Source organism: Coccomyxa subellipsoidea (genome assembly GCF_000258705.1).
Source record: "Coccomyxa subellipsoidea C-169, whole genome shotgun sequence".
NCBI classification, from domain to species: Eukaryota; Viridiplantae; Chlorophyta; class Trebouxiophyceae; family Coccomyxaceae; genus Coccomyxa; species Coccomyxa subellipsoidea.
This window is the reverse complement of record NW_005178039.1, coordinates 2,628,562-2,644,442: the sequence shown is the minus strand read 5'-3', so window position 1 is coordinate 2,644,442 and position 15,881 is coordinate 2,628,562. Positions and strand designations below refer to the sequence as shown.

Here is a 15,881-nt window from a genome sequence, read left to right as displayed (position 1 = left end):
ACCGATGCCAACATCTTCGGCGCCATCTGAGAAGGGCACCCTCTCAAACCCGACCTTTGCGTTCACCATGCCAGGACTCTTCGCTGACATCTTACGTTCTTTGTGGAGAAAGAACAGAATCCTGCAAATTTTCTGGTCAAACTAGCTGGGCACAGGAGGGCAGGGGTAAAGAAAATATACAGAGGCCCGTGCATGAATTTTTTGGGATCGTAACAATGATTACTTGCCCAATCGAATAAGCCCGATGAGGTCTTCAAAACTCTAAATATGTGAGTAGGACGTGTTGGCGGTGCAGTGTCTGGAATGGCAGCAAGAAAGCAGGGTGGTTTTTGGGCAAATTTGTTGGGCATACAGCCTGAGAGGGAACGATTTTCCTTGGAGGAGCTCAAACATTTGCACGATGTGCTGCAACAAAATTCTGTAGTTACAGATGCCAACAGGGAAAATGTAGTGGAGACTTTTCGCTCCATAGCAGAGTTGATGATTTGGGGTGATCAGCATGACCCCCGATACTTCGACTACTTTGCGGAGAATAACCTCCTGCATCACTTCACCAACTTTTTGGAGCATGCTGACAACAGGAAGGGGGATATTGCGAAGCAAGTGTTGCAGACATTGTCCATCCTAATCCAAAACATCCGATCCACGACAGCCATTTTCTACCTGTTCTCCAATAATCTCGTCAACGAGATCGTGGCCATGCGCTTTGACTTCGAGGATGATGAGGTCCTGGGCTACTTCATCAATCTGCTGAAGACCATTTCCCTCAAGTTCAACGCGTCCACAGTCCAGTTCTTCTTCCAGGACGACGGGGAGCGGTCCTCATTCCCGCTCTACACAGAGGCGGTCAAGTTCATAAACCACAGGGACGGCATGGTCAGGGCAGCTGTGAGGACATTGACCCTCAATGTGTACAGCATAAGGGACCGAGCTGTGCAGGCCTTTGTGGTCAGCAAGCCTGCCAGCAATTATTTCAATGAGCTGGCCATCTTCATCGCTGAACAATGCCAGGTACGTTCCACCCCTTGGGTACCATTTGTGCCTCCTTTTGGTCCACCTGGAAAATCACACGTGGACGTGCACTTGAAGCGTGCTAAGAGGAGTCAATTGTTGCATTGCAGGCGCTTGACAGGCAGCTGTCCTCCCTTGAGACCGGCACATCTGCGGCAGCCTTCAACATGGAGAATGTCCTCGCAGAAGTGGAGGACTTGCTGTCTTACTGCAACGATATCCTCTGCACAGGTATTCTCTGATCCTTTTCTGCCCTCTCGTCTTTAGCTGCTGAGCAAGGCCTTCACCAGAGGAAGTGTGCACATGTTGCAGACTTGTGTTACTTGTCATTAGTGTTACTATTTTGTGTGGTTCTACAGGGGAGGCATCCCTCGGCCAGCTGCTCCTGCAGCAGCTGTGCGACTCTTTCGCTGGCCCCATCTTGTTCTGGCCCCTGGCGGCTGCTCGCTCCAGCGAAGCATCCGATGCTGGGTCCGATCCCGGCCCAGACAGGGACTCTACACGGCAACGAGGAGGTACCATTCAATTCCTTTAGACTGACAGCATACTTGCTACCGCCAAAATTTAAGGGCTGCTGAAGGAAAGCTTGCATCAACTGTCTGATTTGTGTGCAGGGGCGGGCGGCTGTGTGAGTCCTGCCTGCGCGCTGCATGTGATGGAGCGGCTGCTGCATGTCATGACCCACGGCCACTTCATGAACCTGCTGGCATCAGCCGTTATCCTTAACGAGCCAGAGCCTTCAGTGGCCCCTTTTCTTGCCAGAAGCAGTCCGAGCAGGCTCAGCAGCCCTGATGCCAAGGCTGATTCGTCTCCCTCTGGCCTCCAGGTGCAACTTCAAATGGACCTGCCCTCAAACAATACATGGGTGTGCCTGGATGACTAGCTGACTCGCAGTCAGGGGCATTACTGCTAGGAAAACATGTCGAAGGGCTCCTGCTGAGCAAACCTTCCGCTTTAAAAGCTACTGCAGAAATGAGCCGAAAGAGAGTGTTGATGGACGCAGGTGGGACCTGCAGAGTTGAGTGACCGGTCTGGGAGCTGGGCTGCCAGCCTGACACCTGGCAGCTACAAGCAGGCCTTCATGCATGCCCTGAGAGGGCGTGACGTGGCTGTTAGCGCCGCGGCTGTGCGGGTGCTCTGCGGCTTCCTCTTGAACAAATCCATCGACACCGAGATACTGGATGCTGCAGGTGTTGCCGCCTGAGACAGATCTCCTCCAGCACATGCTGTATTGCTGTCTGCCTGCTGACTTGTCCTGTGCCTTGCCCTGACTCACCTGTGTGTTTCTCATCAGACCGAGCCAGGCACACCTGTCAATTCTTGCCAGTGATGCAATCTGTTTTTAATGTGTCCTGACCTGTAATAGGATTGCCTGATCACGGTCGGAATGGGCACTCCCAACTGTTATTTATATGCAGACTTTCAATTTTGATATTCTCACATTTTGATGCTTCTCAACTTCAACAACATGCAACTGGTATGCGAGAAATCTGAAAGGCTGTGGTCATGGGCAGGGCTGCTGCCTCATCGTCGGCGCAAGAACAAGCAGCTGTTGGAGGAGCTAACCAGGGAGGCCAGCCCCCTGCACGACAGCCCCAAAGCTGAGGACATCGTGTTCAGGGGTGAGCTCTCATCACAGCCAGCACATCAATAAACTGTGCAGGCATTGATGTAAGCTTCCTCTGTGTCAAATTGCAGGAGAACATGAGTGTTTGTGCCTGCTTGCAGGGTCAGAGCAGGCCGTCGAGGAGCGCCAGCAGAGCAATGGCCAGGCAGAGTCCTCTGCAGCAGACAATGACAGCAAAAGCAGTCTCGCTGACGTGCCTATTTCCCCTGCAAGAAGGTGCTACACTCAGATTGTCCTCCCTTAAAGCTCGGGAGTCTTGTAGAGTAAGGTATACAGGCGTTAACATCAGCATTGCAAGTTGTCTGCTAAGTTGGGGTTCTTATACTGTATACAAGCCGCACTGGCTGTGATGAACGCATGGCAGAGAAAGCTATGACGAGTTTACCAAACTCATTTTGAATGAGTGGTTCCTGTGTCTTGACTATGTGGCTATGTTTCGCATGCATGCAGTCCGCAGCGGAGTGGGCATGGAGGGAGGTCAGACTGGGTGGATGCACTGTGCGCACTGCTGCTGCTGCAGTCACTGCCATCCTCCGCGCTCTGGGGCATTGGCTGGCTTCTGCTGCAGCTCCTGGGCGCACGCAAAGCAGGTAAGAATGCCTCTCATCTCAGTCAATTTCTTGTGTCACCATTCAACGGGTTCCTATGCATGTGCTGAGGTGGCAAGCATGTGATTGAACATGCAGCACGTTGTCAAGATGTGGCATCCAGCTTCTCTATGTGCTGGCTTTGGAGAAATTTTGCAAGTAATGAAAACGATCAGGTCATTTGGCGGGTGCAGGGTCGGACATGACAGCGCTGCAGAAGGAGGTGCTGGACACGGCGTACGCGCGCGGCCAGAAGGAGGTGGCCGCAGAGCTGACGGGGATGTGGTGCGATGCGCTGGCGCTGCTTCTCGTCTCCGAGTGGCCGGTCGCGCGCAAGCACCTGCTCGCGCCCCTGCCCCAGTCCACCAGCGTTGCCATCCAGGCCTGGATGCAGGTGCTGCGCTCTATGTCTCTAAGCATGCAAGGGCTTGCACAGAATTCCTTTGCCATGCAATAAGGCCATTTCTGTGTATATGTTTTGCAGTTGCCGCCTGCCTAGAGGTGACAAGCTTGTAGCAAATGAAGGTCATTTCCCAGCATTGTAAGGTCATGTGAAGGGTTAGTTGAGCCTGGTAGTGGTGGATGTGCAGGCGTGCCAGATGATGATGGTGGTGAAGAAGGGGTGGGCGATGGCTGGGCTGCCAGACCTGGCGAACGGATTGCAGGTGGGGGCGCCCAGCTCTGCGCTGCTGGCCATGCGCTCGCACCACATCGTGCAGCGCTTCGTGTGCCTCGCCTCCCTGCGCCAGGTGAACCCCACTCATCGGCGAACATGACATGGCATGCCTGCCACGCCGTTGTGTACAGTATCACCCGTAAGGCGAAACATAACCTCCAGGTTCCACCCTGTAGTATTTTCGTTTTTTGTGTCTGTTGGGATCTTATTATTGGCATTTACCGCATCCATCAAGGGCTGCATGTTTCTCTTCAAGGATGGTTGCATCTGCAGTTTGGGAGTTGTGTGCAGTTTGTGAGTTGGAATGTGCTGCCGCAGGGCCTGCTGGAGGGCAGCGTAGCGGAGAAGTGTCCGCTGGCGCCGGTGACGGAGGAGGGCGTGAAGGAGCGCGAGGTGAGGGAGGGGGCACATGTGGCGCTCCCCGCCATGCTACCCTGCAATGTGTCCTTCACCCGCGGCCAGGAGCGCACCGTCCACTTTGCCATCGTGGGCCTGCCAGAGGTGAGCAACAACACATTTGTACTCTTCCACTGGCTGCAAGAGATCATTTCACTGCCACGTAACCTGTCATGTCAAACCTAAACACTCTCACCGTCACCTGCACTGAGCACAGCCGCGCCCCAGAAGAAAGGATTGATCCAGGGTCTTGAATTTTTTTGAAATGAACCTGAATAATACTCCAGGAGGCCTGCTGGTGCAGCTGATGGGCTCAGTGCATTTGCTGATTGGATGTGCAGGGGTACAGCGGATCAGCGGGATCACCAGGGGCGGAGCCTCCCCTGGATGCAGCGGAGGTGCTGCAGGCGTCGCCCAGCGTTGTGCTTGCAGAGGCTGGGCCCCGGCCCGGCGGCGGCAGAGTGCTGTCCGTGGCACCCCTGCTGGGCGCGGCCGCCTCTGTGGACAGCAGCCACCCAAGATGGCTGCATGTCCATGTCCGACCGCCTGCCCGAGGCCTCCTCAAAACAGTCAGGGTGGGGCCACTCTTCCCTTGCACACCTCTTCAATACATGTCTGGGACATCATGTCCTGGTGACATCTGATACAACAGGTAAATCTGGGCACGTTATAAGAAGATGATTACACAGATGGTTCCGGCCAGCTCCGGTAATCTTTGCTATTGAAGATATTCTCTGCTGGCCTGCATCAGGGAGCGAGCATTGGGGGCATAGGGCAGCAGCTGCAGCGGCAGCTGGTGGATGGGCACTGGGTGCTGGCCTTCAGGGATGCAGGCTCGGCCCAGCAGGCCGCGCAGATGGTGGCTGAGTATGCCAGCAGGTTGCGTCAGCACTATACTTCGTTATTAGCTCCCCTGCTGAAGAGCACCGTAGCCGAAGTGTGAGTCTTCAAAGGGTGTTTCAGCTGTAAAATATACGACCCAGTGTGCTCCTGAAAAAGCTGTTGGAAAGCTCTTCAGGAAGTTGTAGGAGGGACATAAGCAACACACGTTTGGGTATCCAATGCTCCCGTGCTTTCAGCGTTGAGCCTCTGAGTTGTAGGCCGCTGTACCAATCTGCTTGCTTGTAGAAAGCAATCCATGAAACCAGAGCATTACACAATAATTGATGTAATAACCTTGCCACGTAAAAGTAGACACACTGCAATTTTGCATCAAGTCACCATTTTGGATAAAGACATCACTTTGGCAATATAGCATACCATGATAATGCATTGCATTCAGTAAATTTCATTCGTGAAGGACACAGCAATTCTCAATTTGACAAAAGAAGGAGTATTAAATTGAGGTATGGTCACCACAGTATTAAACGAGCCACAAAGCTCTCATTCCGGCATCATAAAGTTTTGCAAGATCCTGGTCAATTTGTGTGCGTTGCGACTGGTAGCTTGCAGCATGCAGCTACCACCACTGTCAGGAACCATTCATCAGTCATTGCATCATTTGGATAGACTCTTGCCTTGCCATAGATCAGTCAGGGCTCTGGTGCCAAGGGATTGCCGCCCCCAATGCCTGGCTGTTTGCAGGGTTGTCCTGCCCTGAACCACCGCGAGCAGATCCACTTCTCACCCTTCAACACCTTCTCAGCTGCATGCAATGAGGCATCGTCCTCCCTGCCATCTTTCAGGCGAGACCTGCACATGTGCCTACCATTCTCAGGTCACGATCCATCACACACACCTTTCTGCAGGACTGCAACAAGGGATCAGGCATGTGGTACTTTCTAAGCGGCGCCCACCAGAACATGATGGCGCAGCCTTTACTCGGCCTGATCAGCAGCCCTTGCGCGGATGCAGACCTGCTCTGATCATGCAGCACATCGATGGCTCTGCCCTGGGGGAAGAATGTGGCCCCACCTTCCTCAACATCACTGCAGAACACATGTAGTTTTAGGTGTTGTTAGAGCCTGCAAGTGCATGGGTTTGATTGGGTTTGTAGAACTTGCAACACACTGCACTGGCAAAAGCAGCACTGATGTGGCATGCAACGATTTGGGACAAGAAGCGTGACGCACCTCAGATATGTGATCAGCGTCGCAGCACGTCTCCAGCATTCGTTGGACTTATTGTCAAAATGGGCATCATAAAATTGGCCCTCCTGTTCATCACCAGCAGAACCTTCATCTCAGCCGCTGAAGCATGGCATATTGCAGCGCTGTCTTTGCAGTAGAGACTGTAAAAAAGCAAAAATACCTTATATCTGGCAATTTGCACAGCCTCTGTCAGAGACAGCCCGTCTCCTTCAACAGCAGGCATTTGGAGGAGGTCCATCACCTGCAGATTGGACCACTTATGATGTATGTCCAGTCTGCCTAGATCTTTGGTGAAGGAGCACAAAGCACTTCAAAAGGGACACACCTTGCGGTCGTACTCAATGACACAAGGCTCTCGCTCATGTCTGCCCTGCAGGAACATGCTGGAGGAAGTCCTGCTGGGGACGCACGATCCTGCAAGCATCACAATGCATTGGTGTAACTGCAGCTCTTGCTAGGGCCCACAGTGCTGAACGCTCTTGGCATCCTAATAGAGCTACTTACCGCATGCTACCAATGAGTTCTGAAGCAGGGGTTCAGCAACTGCCATAAACTCCTGCAAGCATATATCACACAGTATGTCATGGCTTCTATTTTTATTAGTAATTGCAGCTGTCGCTCTGTAGACTGGAAAGCTATTGTCAAAGGTTTGGATCTGAAACTGACAGCTTCGCACCTGGCACTCTCTGGGGCTCAGAAAGTCCTTTATCATCAACATCCTTGGAGATGTGGAAACAAGGCTTATATGTGGGTGGGCAGATAGCAGGATGCCGGCGAGCGGAGTTGTTGTGAGCTTGTGCACTTTGGAGACAGACAGGTGCACAGAGGCTTTGGCATGGTGCTCCTGGGAAAAGCCGCCCGCCATAATGATGGTTAGTGAACCTGTCAGATAGCATGCGCAGTCAGTGAGTTGTCCCCTTGCTGCGAGACTTCCGAACATGCCATGACTTCATGAGAAAGGAGTGCACCTGCTCTTGGCTGCGAAGATGTTACAATGGCCCTCAGGCGATGGCCTGCACCCCAAGAAGCACAGGGTCTCACTGCATTGCATATCATGCAAGAGAGTTTGCCGACTCTCAAGTACTAACCCAGACTGCTCGGCGTGGAGCATGTCACGGAGTGCTGGACTGCACCTGGACTGATGTAAAGGCGGCCATCCTGGACATGGCTGACAGATATGCTGCATTCCAGCAGAACTGCTTGGTCCCCTTCCATGCTGCATGCATCAAGGCTCTGCACCAACCACACACCGCTCAGGCTGTTGTGCGCTCACGGACGCAGTCATGCATGCCTGCAAGTTTGGATCTGGTATAGTCACATACCTCAATGAACACCTCCAGCTCGTTCTCCTCAAGGCCGCCCAAATGACAGCGGAGTCTCCTGCAGCAGCAGACAGTGTCTTGCTGTGGTTTTGCAGGGATTCAGATTTATGCCTGGGGAGTTTGCTAGACTTGCAAGAACACCAGCGAGTCGTACCATCTCATCCCCTCACATGCGTCCAGCTCATGTGCAACAACTGCTCTGGAATGTCTCATGTCAATAGAGAAGGCTCCTGAGCTTGGCTCTTTCAAACTGCAGCCCTGGGTGGCCTTGCTCAGGCTCCATTCTGCAAGGCAGCACAACCCTGTCTCAGGGAGCTGATTGCTGTGCAAACTGGGATGATAGACACACCGAAGTTCAATGAATTGGAGCTGAACGATCTGCACCAGAATGTCGCTTACCAACGCCTCCAAGCACTGTCTTTGCAAGTGTCTTCTGCGAAGAGTCTGCCAGCAGGTGCAGCTTTTCCTGTGTCGTTCCAGTGATCTCTCTGACGCGGTCCTGGACGTCATTGACTCGATGCAAATGGCTTATGGCTGAATGGAAAGCTGCAGGACAAAAACGTTTCTTTGGCCGCAGGAGAGAGCATTCCGGTTCTGTGCAAGGGAACTCGGCAATCTCAGCTGTTGAGATCATGGCATTGAAGGCACAGTTGGGCAAGCTTTCTGCGTAGAGAGCCTGGACACATCAGAGACACCTCTCGTCCAAGGAAAATTTGATCGCTTGCCGGTTGCATGCCTTCTTCCTCGGGGATCCCCCTCCTTGAATCCTACAAATTGAGGGGTCCCAATAATATTTTGCATGCATGCAAGGCAGACAAGCAAGGAACTTGTCAATCTAATGATGCTTGATATTCAAATGTTGAATGCAAGCTGAAGAAGTTTTAATACCGGCAGATGGAGCTCTGATCGTCAGTGAGGAACCTCCAGTTCACTGGCATGTGCCTTGTCCCGGGCCAACCCCTGTCTCCAATTCTAGGCAATCGATGATCTGGAATAAAATTGATCTTTAGATGAATCTTGTGTCGTAGAAACCTTGGCAGGACTTCTGAAATTTGCCATGCCGCTGAGTGAGTACTCGGCGTTTTGAGCCTGAACCCAATTTTACACTCAGTGACTGACAGTAGCATATAAGAAGCGGTAGCTGCCATTGACATGGCATGACTGATCAGCATGCACGGAAGACGCATTTGCCATGGCAGCTTTAAAGTGCCAGCATGGACTCTTGGAGAAAACACATCCAAACATTTCAGCAAACAAGGAAGTGCCAATCATAAATCGGATCATGCATCCATATACAATCTTTGTGTCATCCTGTGTACATCATGACTATCAAGCATCCTTGGCCACTTGTGATGTTCCGAATCAAAGTCTGATGCTGCGTCATGAGGTTGCAATGCTGCAGACGTCACATCTACTCATAGACACTAATTGTCCACATTACAATACTGTCATCTGCCTTTCCAGCTACAAGCATGAAAAGCTGCATGAAAGCAGCTGAGTGTAAACGCGCTCTCATTTACCAGAGCGCGAGAAAGGCTGGTGTGAGATTCTGCTACATGACAGAGCAGCCAGCGCAGCCGGTCTTCCTTCCCTTGGCTTCCTTGACTGTGCAGGGATGACCTGCATCGGTGGCTGCAAAGTCTCCGGCCCTGCAGTTGATGGCTGGAAGTGTCCTGGGCAGCTTGTCTGCTGCCTCGCCACCCAGGCCACGGTAGAAGACCTCAGCGCTGGAGCGCACCCGGAATCTGCCCTGCGAATCTTCGGTCCCCTTCTTGTCCTCAGCGCCGTCGCTGGACATGACAGTGGCAGAAATTTCGGGCTCCACCCAGCCCTTCTCAAGCTTCTGCATGCGAGCCGTGGCCGCGGTCTCGGCTGGGGTCACAGCCTTGCCAGAACCTGACGATGATGGGCGCTGAGAGGTGGTGCTGGATTCCCTGGAGATGCTGCACCCATAGAATAATCAGTCACGCACATGCTGCAGCTTATCTACCACTGCACGGAGGAATATCCAGTGCAAGATGGAGTGCAAGGCGAAGACATGACATGGGAAGAGACAGATACAAGGCAGGCGGTTAGGTGAGCAGATCACCTGCTGCTGTCAATCCATCCGTTCTCTCTGATATTCTCCTTTGTCTGCTTCTGTGAGTGTGGAGGCAGCTCTGCATCCTGACTGTTTGATTCTGGTGTTGGACGGCTGCTTGCAGGCGATCTGTGAGGTTTTCCTGATGACTTGACAGTCTGGCATGCACCAACTCTGGGGGGTGTGGCAACTGGCTTCTTTGCAGCTGGTTTTGCAGAGGCCCCTCCTTTCTTCTTCAGCTTGCTTGCCGGTGAATTATCCCAGGCTGGCTTCTTGGAGGTGCGCGGCTTTTTTTCTGTCTGCATAGGACTTCTTGCCTCCGGTATGCTGCAGAATTACACAGTCAGAATCATATATGTGTGCGATGCGATCTACCAGCAACTGCACCAAAGCTTCACGGTGAGATCCATGCTTGCTCATAACCATATTCTGGAGCATATTTGACATTCTAGTGATCAGTAACGTGACAAGAGCAATTTCTCGCAGGACTGGACTTCCGTTGCATCTTGATCTATACACCCCTTAGATACTCCCACGCAGCGCAGCGTAAGACTGTCACCTCGCCAGGGGTCCAGTGCACGGCTTTTATTTGAAGCGAATTTCAGAGAGGTAAACGCATACCTGTAGCTTGTGGTATCCTTGTTTGTCGCAGCACTGGTGGTACTAGAGACTGTTGAGTACGTGGCTGTGTAAGCCTCTGCTGGTGATGAGGGCGTCATGGGCCTCCAATACACAAGTAAATTAACCCGTAATTCTGATGTTCAGGCGTGCTTCCACAATAGAACGTGATGTTGAGAAGTTCAGGCGATCAAAAACCACCCTGCCCGGGTTGAGGGTTCAGATTACCCAGTTATATTCTGCCTGCCCTTCAGCCGCAACACCCTGTAGTGAAGAACATCGAAAGATTCCCAAAAGCTATCGCCTTTCTCTGCGGACCCAGCGTCCAGTAAAATTGTTGGATTCCTCGATCTGCAGATAGGCCAGACAAGATGTTGATCTACAAGGATCTCCTGTCAGGTACGTGCTCAGAGCTTTTGTCTCAACTCGTCTTCTGTGACCTCCAATTCGTCACTCTGCCACATACTAACAGCTTCTGCTGGGCAGGTGATGAGCTCATCTCCGACAGTTACAACATGAAGGAGTCTGAAGATGGCTTCTTTTACGAGGTGGATGGCAAGGTAAATAGGCTCACTTCTTCTATCATTGTCGAGTATAACACCTGATCAAACATGTTTTGTGTGTTTGCATATCGTTAAATCACAAAAACTACTGAATGAAGCTCCTGGACGCTGGCGTTGATACATATCAGCACCACCTGCAATTATGGCTAAGGAGCCACAGGGGCTGCACTGCCACGACGTTGATCTGATTTGTACAAGCCTGCTGCAGTGGGTCACTGTTGGCGATGTGGACGTGGACATTGGTGCCAACCCATCTGCAGAGGAGGAAGAGGATGGCGTTGATTCCCAGTCACGTAAAGTTGTTGATGTGGTGGATGCCTTCAGACTGAACGTGAGAAGCCCGTTCGCGCAAGAAGAGGGCCTGCTGCACATGCACAAATGGCCTTACGATGATTGTATGCTGCATTGATTGAGTACTGTATCGTTGTGCTGTTCAGCTGTCTGTCCAACTGAAAGGCTTGGTGTTGTGCGCTCAGGAGCAACCGAGCTATGACAAGAAGCAGTTTTTGGGCTGGGCCAAGGTACTGTTTCTTTGCGGTAGCACATGAACTATTTACCCTCAGCGATTGCTGTTGTCACCGCCTCACATTAGTGCTGTAGAATTGATGGCGCAGAAATCAGGGCAAGCACGTCTGAATGCATTCCTCCCTTCTGCAGGAGTGGCTGAAGAAGGTCCTGGAGAAGCTTCCAGCAGACCAGCAGGAGGACTTCAAGGCCAAGTCGCAACCGGCAATCAAGATGTTGATGGGCAAAATCAAGGAACTGCAGTTGTGAGTCTCTGCTTCCACATTGAATCATCAGTAAATTTTGTTTGTTTCATTTCAGTCATTGTGGGGGTCTGAGCTTGCGGCTCTTGTCCCTCACACTATTTGTTTTTTGCAGCTTCCTTGGAGAGTCAATGGACCAGGAGGGCACTCTGATCTTTGCCTACTATGCTGACGGCGCCGCGGAGCCAAAGTTCCTGTACCCAAAGTATGCACTGCAGGAGATCAAGGCATAAGGCTATGAAGTTCCGGGAATGAATGCCGGCTATGTGTGCAATTTCTACAGCAGACATGTAGCTTTGTATCCTGCCTGCAAGTCTTTCATGCTTGTGTAGAGCTGACGTATAGTCGTGCCGTAATTTCAGAGTATAAAGGCAGCCCCAACAACTGTGAAAGAATTCTCTTCGATGTCAGAATGGATGGTGTCTCAATAGTGAGAGGTCAATGTTTCCTGCATAAACAGCAGTTCAAGGAACAGCGTGTGTAAGTCAGCTGATGATCGTGTTTGCCTCATGGTGGTGGCTTTAGGGTGGGGTTGCTGGACGTGTTGATTTCTTTGGGTCATGACTTGTAAACAACCCTGAACGTATCCGGAAGAAAGCTTGCTTACACTGCTCTGACATCATATCATTATGCTAATCACTTTGCCATCAGCTTCTCAATCTCATCCAGGGACCGTCCCTTGGTCTCCACAATCTGGGAGTTTGTGAACACAACGGTGAGAGCGCAGATGAACGCGAAGAAGAGGTACACGCCAGAAACGCCCACTGCTGCCAGGGCCGGCAGGAACAGCTGGCCGATGGCATAGTTGAACACCCAGTGCGTCGCCAGCGCCAGCGAGACTGCCTTACCTGACGCACATGCACAGCCAGTGTTCAAGTTACATTCAGAATGCATCCGCTCCTGCCGGCACCCCTATCACTGCAGCTTGGCAGCACAATGGTACCTGACGTGCACGGCTCCATTCAGGCTGATCAGGCACTCTGTATGAACCAGGTCTGTCCAGATACATGTGTGATGGAAGACTTGCAATTGGCTTGGGCTGTGTCGGATTGTGAGCGCACCCCTCAGGCGGGCGGGCGTGATCTCAGGCACGAGCAGGCCGGGAACGGGCCCCGCGCCCAGAGCAAAGCTGACGACGTACGCGACGGTGCCCACGATGGCAACGGAGCTGCTCAGGCCGGACAGCTGCTTGATTCCCAGGCCGGCGGCCATGGCGAGCATGGAAAGGCCCATGCCCGAGAAGGACAGCGTGAGCAGCTGCTTGCGGCCGGCGCGGTCCATTAGCGAGGCCGCCACCATCGTCATCAGCACATTGGTCATCTGCACTGCCGCGCTTGCCAGCGCCGCGTTTGTGATGCCGGCCTGCGCGCACATCCTCTCCCGTCATGAGACCACAATGGGCAATGTTAATGCTGTTAAGACTTGCCTCCATCACAGCTTGCGGACACCTGTTGTCTTATAATACACACAAGAGCCCCAGATCAAAGGACAGCAAGGAGTAGTTGGTGAGCTGGACCTGGGCGAAGACAGAGGAGGAGAAGTAGACGATGGCGTTGATGCCGCTGAACTGCTGCAGGAGGAAGATGGCGCAGCCGATCCTCACGCCCTTGTTGCCCAGCAGCTCCCCCATGCTCACCGGCTCCTGCGCTGAACTGCCGCCCTCCACATCTGCACCCGACAAAGAGCTGCTCATCGCCAATCGAAAGGGCCCCAGATCCAGGCAGGCACATGTTTGCGTCCAGAACAGCTACCAGCTCAGAAGCAAGAGTTATGTTTGAGGCATGTGACGGGAAGTGCGGGGCTCACCTGTCTTTGAGCTGCCTTCAGTCAGCTCGCCCGGCCCGCTGGGGCCCCACAGCTTCTCGGCGGCTGCCTCGGCCTCCTGTGTCCTGCCCTTGGAGTAGAGCCACCTTGGGCTCTCGGGCGTCACTGTCAGGCCTGCAAAAATCCAAAACGCCTCAGTGATACCCTTTGACCTTGGCTCAGCTTCTTCCAATTTCTGTGGTTGCACCAATATGTTGCAACGTCAGCCCAGGAGTCTGGTCCACCCACCCACTGCCAGGAGGATGGGCGGGATCGAGGCCAGGTAGAACATGGTGCGCCAGGAGGTGGCAGGGATGACCACGTTGACCACCAGCGCTGCGACAATCCCGATGCAGATGACAAGCTGGTTGATGCTGCCCAGCGATCCCCGCACCTTGGTGGGAGCAATCTGCACCCAAAACCAGCCACATTCATGCCCCACACCCGCCAACTCTGACAAGACATAAGAGCATACATGGTTCAAACTCACAGGACAGATGCATGTTGTGAGTGGTGATGCAGGTAAGGGGCTTAAAATAGGAGGGGATGTCCACCTCTGAGATGTACAGGGGCACCAGGGCAGAGGCGAGCCCGATGCCGACGCCGGAGAGGACGCGGCCGGCGACGATGGAGGTCAGGCTGCCAGCGGTGGCCGCCAGCAGGGCGCCGGCCAGCAGGGGGATGGAAGTCAGCAGCAGCGTGGCCTTGCGGCCCAGGGAGTCCGCGAGGCCGCTGCCCCCCAGGCTGCCCACTGCCGCACCCGCCAGCAGGCTGCTCACCACCTGCACGCGTGGAATAAGTCAGTCAACCATGCAAGGCGTGCTATGCAACAGTTCATAGATAGTTGTGCTCACGAATGACATCTTCCAGGGCACAGACTGCTGTGCACGTCAAGCAGGACCTATAGCACTAGCGACCATGCCGTCTCTTCACCAGTGTTTCGCGGATCCTACAAGATATCAGTGTAGATAAGAGGGGCATTTGATGGAGTGGGGGGTCAGCAGGTTCTTGAACCTCTTAGAAGATTTTGTGAGGGCAACCAGTGATATAGAGGTGAAACAAGACGAGAAAGGCACAGTCATGCTCACCGTGCCCTGCAGGGAGGCATTGCCTGCGAAGCCCAGATCGGCGGCGATGGCATTGAGTGGACCATTGACGACGCCCAGGTGATACCCAAACGCCAGAGCTCCAAAGCTGGCAATGCTCACAGCCCACAGAACAGGCGTCAGGGATGCTGGCTGAGGTGACTCGGACAGGTCGGACAGGTCTGCACTGGCTGCGCTGCAAGCCACTTGCGAGTAGTCTCGCTTGGGCTCCAGCTCATTGCGAAGGTCACCTGTGAGTCCACCCATCAAGCCAAGCATGTCAGTGGCGAATATCATTCAGCAAGGGGCTTCACAGAGACAGCGACTTGAGACCTCAGGAAATTTTAGTGGATCCAATAGTTAATGCCAAGCAAAGCACAATGGTCAAGGTTACAGTGAATTTGCGCGCCATCAAAACAGGTCATCAAGATGATGAGTCGCGACAAACGATAATTAAAGATAATGGCAAGAATCCTAGACACCACCTGAGGTCATTTGTTGACATATAAAAGGGGAACATATGGAAACTCGTGGTGAAACATCAGGGAAGGGCGGAGTGATACCTCTGGCGCGCATGGTGCTTGCTCGGGAGAAGTATGGCGGGGGCATGCACGACGTGATGCTGAGTTTTGGGGTTTTAAGCCTTCTCACAGGCTGCAGTTTGGCACTTATGCTCCCGGTGCTTGCATTCTCTCCAGAATGGGACTTCGGGGATTGGAGAGAAGCTGTCCTGCTGCTGATCCTTACACTCAGCATAACAGCTTCACTGGCCTCGTTTGCTGGTGCTAGGTGATCAGAAGGAGGTTCTTCGTGACTTTATCTCACAGGAAGGAAGAGGAATGGTGAGAACAGGCGAATGTCCCAAAAGTCGTCAAGAGCCAAATTCCATGGCCCTAGCCTATTCAGGCCTTCCACCCCATGCACACTCTGCTGGGCAGTGGGCAACTCCCATTGGCTGCATTCAATACTGAAACCATGCAAGACCGACAAGTGAGGTGTGTGTTGCCTGCACTCGCAAATGCGAGGTATGGGGCATGGTAATCGGCTACCAAATTTGCAACAACTTGAAAAGTTTGTAATTACGCACACACGCATGTGGTCCGGGTACACAGCACTACAGCTATACAAAGAACGTTTGATGATCATGGTGGTTGTGGGATGCAGCATGCAACGCTGACCAGTTCCTGAGAGGGCTGAGTGCGTTCGCTCATGTGCATGCAGCATCATGCATTTCCATGGAGGTCCAGACCTCCAAT

At 52.9% G+C, this 15,881-nt stretch overlaps 4 protein-coding genes across 4 annotated transcripts; 2 read left to right on the top strand and 2 right to left on the bottom strand.

The window, feature by feature from the left end:
- Positions 1 to 453: 453 nt before the first annotated feature.
- On the top strand, positions 454 to 786 carry COCSUDRAFT_9576 (hypothetical protein; the record flags this gene model as incomplete). Its single annotated transcript, XM_005650016.1, has 1 exon — positions 454 to 786. A coding segment is annotated over one exon (333 nt), but the record flags the coding sequence as incomplete, so codon positions are not given.
- Positions 787 to 5,829: 5,043 nt separating this feature from the next.
- On the bottom strand, positions 5,830 to 9,558 carry COCSUDRAFT_40745 (hypothetical protein; the record flags this gene model as incomplete). Its single annotated transcript, XM_005650015.1, has 12 exons — positions 5,830 to 5,989; positions 6,154 to 6,225; positions 6,370 to 6,452; positions 6,713 to 6,801; positions 6,892 to 6,943; positions 7,064 to 7,269; positions 7,356 to 7,400; positions 7,521 to 7,620; positions 7,710 to 7,767; positions 7,864 to 7,993; positions 8,109 to 8,255; positions 9,330 to 9,558. 12 exons carry the CDS (start codon positions 9,556 to 9,558, stop codon positions 5,830 to 5,832), a joined length of 1,371 nt encoding a protein of 456 aa, XP_005650072.1.
- Positions 9,559 to 10,709: 1,151 nt separating this feature from the next.
- On the top strand, positions 10,710 to 12,328 carry COCSUDRAFT_65285 (translationally-controlled tumor protein). The gene is made up of 6 exons (XM_005650014.1): positions 10,710 to 10,806; positions 10,894 to 10,967; positions 11,179 to 11,301; positions 11,447 to 11,491; positions 11,628 to 11,740; positions 11,853 to 12,328. The coding sequence occupies exons 1-6, from the start codon at positions 10,779 to 10,781 to the stop codon at positions 11,968 to 11,970; spliced, it is 501 nt and encodes a 166-aa protein (XP_005650071.1). The 5' UTR covers positions 10,710 to 10,778; the 3' UTR covers positions 11,971 to 12,328.
- Positions 12,293 to 15,446, bottom strand: COCSUDRAFT_32675 (general substrate transporter). The gene is made up of 8 exons (XM_005650013.1): positions 15,189 to 15,446; positions 14,629 to 14,876; positions 14,095 to 14,322; positions 13,790 to 13,949; positions 13,544 to 13,675; positions 13,254 to 13,405; positions 12,799 to 13,099; positions 12,293 to 12,585 (listed from the first exon to the last, which is right to left on the bottom strand). Exons 1-8 carry the CDS (start codon positions 15,199 to 15,201, stop codon positions 12,374 to 12,376), a joined length of 1,446 nt encoding a protein of 481 aa, XP_005650070.1. The 5' UTR covers positions 15,202 to 15,446; the 3' UTR covers positions 12,293 to 12,373.
- Positions 15,447 to 15,881: the final 435 nt, after the last annotated feature.